The sequence below is a fragment of the Pteropus vampyrus genome, unplaced genomic scaffold (assembly GCF_000151845.1).
Source record: "Pteropus vampyrus isolate Shadow unplaced genomic scaffold, Pvam_2.0 Scaffold48, whole genome shotgun sequence".
NCBI classification, from domain to species: domain Eukaryota; kingdom Metazoa; phylum Chordata; class Mammalia; order Chiroptera; family Pteropodidae; genus Pteropus; species Pteropus vampyrus.
This window is the reverse complement of record NW_011888829.1, coordinates 243956-250505: the sequence shown is the minus strand read 5'-3', so window position 1 is coordinate 250505 and position 6550 is coordinate 243956. Positions and strand designations below refer to the sequence as shown.

The window sequence follows — 6550 nt, the reverse complement described above, 5'->3', positions numbered from 1 at the left end:
GGAGGGCAAGGGCGAAGCGGTGGGAGAGGCACAGGCCGCACCCCGTCCTCTCCCAGGTGGCGGGGGTGGGCACGGGAGCAGCCTTCTGGAGGAGCACCAGTAGTGACATGTCGAAAGAGCTGGACCGTTCTGGATCCTGGCTGGGGGTCTGGGAAAAGGCATGACAGAAACTGTGAGTAGGAAGGAGCAGGAGGCCCCGGGTGAACGGCTCCGTGTGTGTGTGCAGCTTGCTTGCAAATGAGCTGTTTGAACACAGGTCCTTACTTATTTGTTTGATAACGTTTCTGACCTATTTTAAATACAGGGAAATTATTCATCTCAGTTTTGCTGGCTTCATAGTTGGGACAGAGTAGAATGATGATCTGAATTCAGATCTTCTAAATAGAATAGTTAAATGTGCTGATATTTCTCAGAAAAATCTTTCTCTCTAACTCCTACCTGCTCCTCAATATCTTTGACTTACATGTGTGTTTTTAAAGGCCTGGGTAATCAGTCCCTGCTCTTCATCCTTGCTGTCCAGGAATTCTGGAATTGTACAGAGCTGATTATCTTTCTTGAGAAGCAGCAACTCAATTCATCCTGTATTCGCATCCTGTGGATCACAGCAGACCCCAAGTGTTCTCCAACTTTATCGGAATCATGGGCCTTTATCGAAAGGAGTGATTATGGAGAGAACTCACCAAGGAACGAAAGAAAAATAACATTAATTAGATAATACTGTTTTCTAGACACCAGGCTGGGTCATTTCGTATGTCCTTTTATCATGATGATAGCCCAGTGAGGCGAACATTATCATCATACTTTTTATGAAGAGGAACCTGAAGATCTGAGAGGTTAATTGATTTGTCTAAGGACACAACTACTAACTGGTTGAGTCGGGAAGCAAATCTGTCTGACACTGAAGTACAGTGCCTTCCTGCGAATGACCACTGGTGCCCCATTTATAAATCCCTCTAGTCATGAGGTTCGTGTCCCACTGAGGGCGGGTGCTAGCAGCAGCTTGTGAGCGCTTCACATTGGACAAGCAGTATCCAGAAAGCCCCGTCTGCCACCTCTGCTGCGTGACGCTTCTCAGCATGATTTGCAGTGTTATGGGAGAACCTCAATCTGCTAAGTCTCCTCTGGAAAAACACAGTTCTCGAATAGTAAAAAACGTAATTTTCACACAGCTTTCTGTAACTGGGTTTTCTATAATTTTTTTTGAAAAGAAAGTTTGAATTTTTAACTTTATTTTGGAGAAAAGTTGCTGAGAGTACAGAGCCCACCTGTTCCCCTCGCTCAGTTTTCCTAATGTTACGTATAGAAGTTACTTCTATACTTATATCTTATATAAGCCGGGACATTTGTTCAGACTAGGAAACTAGCATCGATACATTAACTGTTAACGAAACTGCGGACTGTGTTCAAAATATTACCCGTTTCCCACTCTTTTCCTTTTCTTTTCCAAGGCTCTGAGCCAGGGAACCGTGTCGCATATAGTCGTCAGGTGCTGCCCGTCTCCTCTGGTCTGTGATGTTTCTCAGTCTCTCCTTGTGTTTCCTGACCTTGACAGTTTCGAAGATTCCTGTTCAGGCATTTTGTAAAATATCTCTCAGTCTGAGTTTGTCTGATATTTTTCTCATCATTGGACTGGAATTATGGGCCTTTAGGGAAGAAGAATACAGCAGAGGGGAAGCGCCCTTCTCCTCGCGTCATATAGGGGACGTGACATCCTCACGACGTGTCCCGGGTCACGTTAACCTTGGTGGCTTGCTAAAGGCGGCGTCTGCCAAGCGTCTCCACTGTCCACGGACGCTAGTTCCTTTTGCAGACTCTCGTTCAGAAGTAAGTCTCTAAGTCCAGCTCACTCTCAAGAGAAGGCAGAGTAAGCCCTGCCTCCCAGAGGGTCTCCCAGGTCTTGCTGCTGTGCTCGTTGTCCCTTTCCCGCCTCCAGGCTTCGGGTGCCGATGGAAAGCGCTCCCGCCCCCTCGTCTGCCACGTCCCCGCGCTGCTGTGCATTTTCGCTCCGTTCACTTTCTCCATCGCGATGCTGCTGACGCTCACCGAATTCTGCCTGAAAGACTTATTCTTGCAGCCTGCGGGCCAGGAATGCGTTCCCCCTCCTCCCTCCCGGCACCTGGCTTCCAGGACCCAGGAGGCGGTACCGACCCAGTGAGCAAGAACCCCACCTCTTCATAAGGTGGTGGGGCGAGAAGCTGGAAAGACTCTGAATATGTGAACATTTACAGTTTTTGTTCCTGTTACACGTGTTTATTAACAATGTGCTTATCTGCTCGGTTTCTGGATTTCTGCACTCATCCAGTGCATTAGGAGAATTCATTTGCTCAGGGGAAGAGCCGCCTTGATGATGCCGCCCAGTGGCAATGTAGGCACAACTCTGGGCGGCATTGAATAAAGGCTGCCTGTGGAGTGCAAAATGGTTCAGTCGTGGAGATATGTCGGCAGTACAATAGGGATGGGGCTGGACTTAGTCTTGCAGCTTGGTGGAGGGAGGGCTTTTTTTTTTGGCGGAAATGTCAGATCTGAGTCTTTGAAACCCTGTAACTACTTCTTCCTCCTCTACTTGGCTTTCTATGCCTTGACTAGCCTTCTCTCATCGTCTCCAACTCGTCCCGCTGCAAGCTCACCACTCTCTCTCATCTCTGAGACACTCGTGGCTGCCTACATGTCTCTCCGTTCTATCATAATGGTCGTGAGGAATCAGACTTAGAGAATTCTGTAGAAGGTGGCCCGTGCTTTGGGGATCTTAGAGGCCACAGCGTGAGGGAAAGATATAGTTAGCCTTTATTCTGGATAAATGCCAGCCGTAAAATTACTGTAATATTAAGTAAGATTAATTAAAGTTTTTGTTCTCAATTTTTCTCATTTCTTCTTTGATTTTGAAATAAAATAAGAAGGTAACATGAAAAGCAGAATAGAAACCAGAGCTATCGCTCTCTCAGCAATGCAAAGTACATTATTTTAATAAATTCCAGATTTCTAAACTGAGTTTTCATGTTTTGCATAGAAAGTATCACATTTTTCTAAATCGCTGCAGATAATCCACTTTTCTTTGCCGATACACCGACTCTGTCTCCCTTGATGAAAGGAAGTAGAAAGTAGCTATGATTGTGAAACGATGTGTGTTTGAAAAGAAGATGAATCTGTGCATCAATCGCTAGGTATTTTTTTTAGCAAGCGTTTTTCTTATTGGAATTAACTAATTATCTGAATTCCTATGTGGTTTAGCCTTTCCTAACCCCAGTAGTAACATGGTTTGTCAAGAAACCATCTTTATATTTATGGTGATTTATTCTCTGCCTCCTCCTTCATCTTCTTTCTTCTTCTTCTTCTTCTTTTTTTTTTTTTTTTTTTGGCCAGACTAGGCTTTCTGAATACATGTCAGTTGGCGACCAGGCTTTGGATGAAGTCCCTCTGCCTACAGTGGGGCAGGTCAGGGTGGGAGAGAGGGGCAGTGATATCTGTCATGAAGAAGTCACCGTGGAAACCCTGTTCTTGGGGAGATTTGCGCCTCGTCAGTTTTTCCGGCCAGTAGCAGATGGAGACCTTCTCCTCTGAGTCTCCAGAGCTGCAGCCAGAGTTTTTAGCTCTGGGTCTTGCAGCCGGGTGGAGATGGTGCACAAACTGTGTGCCCCCGGGAGGCAGGGGCTGCACACTGCTCACGGCCGTGTCCCTGTGCCTGGCACGTGACAAGCACTCATGAATCTTATCTGAATGACTGGAAGTCCAGTCCTGCGGTCCATTATGTTATTCTTAGAGCAGCCGAGGGCCCGGGAGGGCAGCAGGTGGCCTGCGGCCGCACCCGGGGCAGCAAGGGTACCAGGTGCGGGGGCTGCTGCCCCCTGGTGCAGAATGCTTCCCACGACCCACCCTGCCCACCTAAGAAGCTAGTCTGGCTTCTAACTTCTTTCCAATCCAATCTCTCTCTCTCCTCATTTCCTCATGGTCGTTTCTAGCTGGTTTGAACACTCTACGGGGTCACTGTTTCTCGTGTAACAACACGAACTTAGCAGCTTCAAGGAACGTACATTTCTTATGTCACAGTTTCTGTGGATCAGGAGTTTGGGCACAGCCGAAGTGGGCCCCCTCTGCAGGGTCTCACAAGCTGCAATTAGGGCGTTGTCTGTGTTGCTCCCCTGAAACTTATATAATATTGTGTGCCAGCTGCACTTACAACAAAGACCTCGTCTGAGCTGCGTCTTTGCTGGAGCTCAGGGTGCTCTTCCAAGCTCTGGTTGTCGGTGGAATTCAGTTCCTTGCAGCTGGGGAACCAAGGTTCCTGTGTCTTTCTGGCTGTCAGCTGGGGGCCAGTCTCGGCATCTTGAGGCCTCCCGGCGGGACTTTTCAAGGCCACAGGAAGGCCCGGCCCCTCTTCCAAGGTTTTAACTAATCATGCCCACCCAGGAGTTTGTCCCCCGTCCCCGCCTTCCCCGCCCCCCCAACCCCCCACAGCACCTGGTCTTCCTAGGTGGTCTCTCATCCAAGTACTAACCAGGCCTGACCCCGCTTAGCTTCCAAGATCAGACAAGATCGGGCGTGTTCAGGGTGGCAAGGCCATAGACCAGGAATTTTGATTATCTCAAACTCAAATGATTTGGGACCTTAATTACGTCCGTGAAAGCCCTTCCTCTTTGCCATATAATGTAACCTAGTCACAGAAGCGACATCCCATCTTATTGACAGTCCCACGCCAGCTCAAGGATCGTTCGGGGTGTGTGCATCAGGGCGTGGGAATCTCGGGGGCCACCACAAAGACACTGATGTCGGGCTGCTTCCAGGGAAGTTCACATCTGGACAGTAAGTGGAGCACTTCCCTGATATTTCTTGATAAATGTGCTGGTCTTTTTCACTTCTTTGAGCTCATCTCCTTCCTCTGTGACTTGATGTGAGACATTTGCTATGTTGAGTGTGCCTGGGTGATTACCATCGAGGGCAGGTGGCCCTGACTGACAGAATGGCTCCTCTGCCTGGCCTCCTGTAGTTTTTATTATTTGGCACTCAAATATAATATATTTTAGTTCTCTGATTGTTTTCTGCCTCCAAACTTCCCTTACTTCTCTCTTTGATAATGAAATATATTTTAAATGTCTGATTTAAAAGCTGATTCTTCAGCTTCCATGCTTATATGTTCAGGTTTTTCTTTTTTTAATGAAAATAATTTTTTTAGACATATCGGCTCATATCTGGCAATATACAGAACCTGAGACTGTTTAAATTTGGCCTCTCTTGTTGGGAGGTCTTATCATTTTATGTGCTGCTGTCTAGACCCATGGCCCTTGAGAAGGAGAGTCGGTGTCTGTAGTACTGTTTTAGATCTACAAGTCTAGGTTCAGAGTTCATTCATGTGGATGCAAATACAGAGGGAATCGTAACTTCTAAACTCTGATCCTCGTCACAGCTATTCAGTCTTTGCCTGAGGACGGGTTGTTGAAGGGCAAGACCAAATCCACATTTCGCAGTGTGAAAATTTACTGTGAGTGTGGTGTCACCCTTGAGGGGTCTGAAGCTCAGCCAGGAGCCCACACGTTCATCAGCACCGAGGCAGGGCACCTCCTGAGACGGCAGTGAGAGAGACTCCTTCCCCAGCCATGCAGACCGCTGCCCGAGGACTGCTGATGGTGGTGGCAGTCACTGAATTTCTCATTGGCCTGGTTAGCAACGGAGTCCTCATATTCTGGAGTTTTAGAGAATGCGTCAGAAAATGCAAGGGATCTTCGTACAACCTCATTGTCCTGGGCTTGTCTGGCTGCCGATTACTCCTGCAGTGCCTGATCATGATAGACTTAAGCCTGTTCCCGCTTTTCCAGAGCAGCCTTTGGCTTCGCTATCTCAATGTCTTCTGGGTTATGGTAAGCCAGGCCAGCCTGTGGTTTGCCACGTTCCTCAGTGTCTTCTACTGCAAGAAGGTCACGACCTTTGAACACCCTGTCTACCTGTGGCTGAAGCACAGGATCTACTGCCTGAGTCTATGGTGCCTTCTGGGTGCCCTCATGATCAATCTGTTGCTTGTAGCCCACATCGACTTAAAGCCCTACAGCGCTTCCCAAGGAAATAGGAGCATGCTGTGCCTCCTTTCAAGCTGGCACTATCTGTATATATTACAGCTCAATTCAGGAAGCGGGTTGCCTTTCCTGATGTTTCTTTTATCCTCTGGGATGCTGATTATCTCTTTGTATAGACACCACAGGAAGATGAAGGTCCATTTAGCTGGCAGGAAGGATGCTCGGGCCATGGCTCACATCACCGTCCTGAAGTCCTTGCTTTGCTTCTTTATACTTTACATGGTATACGTAGTGGCCAGCACCTACTCCATCTCCTCCAAGTCTCCTGTTAATCTCACCTCTGTCTTCATCTCAGAGATACTCATGGCTGCCTATCCTTCTCTTCATTCTGTCATATTGATTATGGGGAATCCCAGGATGAAACAGGCTTGTCAGAGAATCCTGCAGAAGGTAGTGTGTGCTTGGAGGGCCTGCGGCCTGTGAGCTGGAGAGAAAGAAGTGGTTAGGATACTCTTTTGAGACACTCTTTGGATAGCTCTCTATAGGGA

The 6550-nt window shown here is 47.7% G+C and overlaps 1 protein-coding gene and 1 pseudogene across 1 annotated transcript; one reads left to right on the top strand and one right to left on the bottom strand.

The window, feature by feature from the left end:
• Window positions 1-4443: 4443 nt before the first annotated feature.
• LOC111739277 lies at window positions 4444-4562 on the bottom strand (annotated as a pseudogene).
• A 1026-nt stretch (window positions 4563-5588) lies between these two features.
• On the top strand, window positions 5589-6485 carry TAS2R5 (taste 2 receptor member 5). The gene has a single exon (XM_011359550.1). It carries the CDS (start codon window positions 5589-5591, stop codon window positions 6483-6485), a length of 897 nt encoding a protein of 298 aa, XP_011357852.1.
• Window positions 6486-6550: the final 65 nt, after the last annotated feature.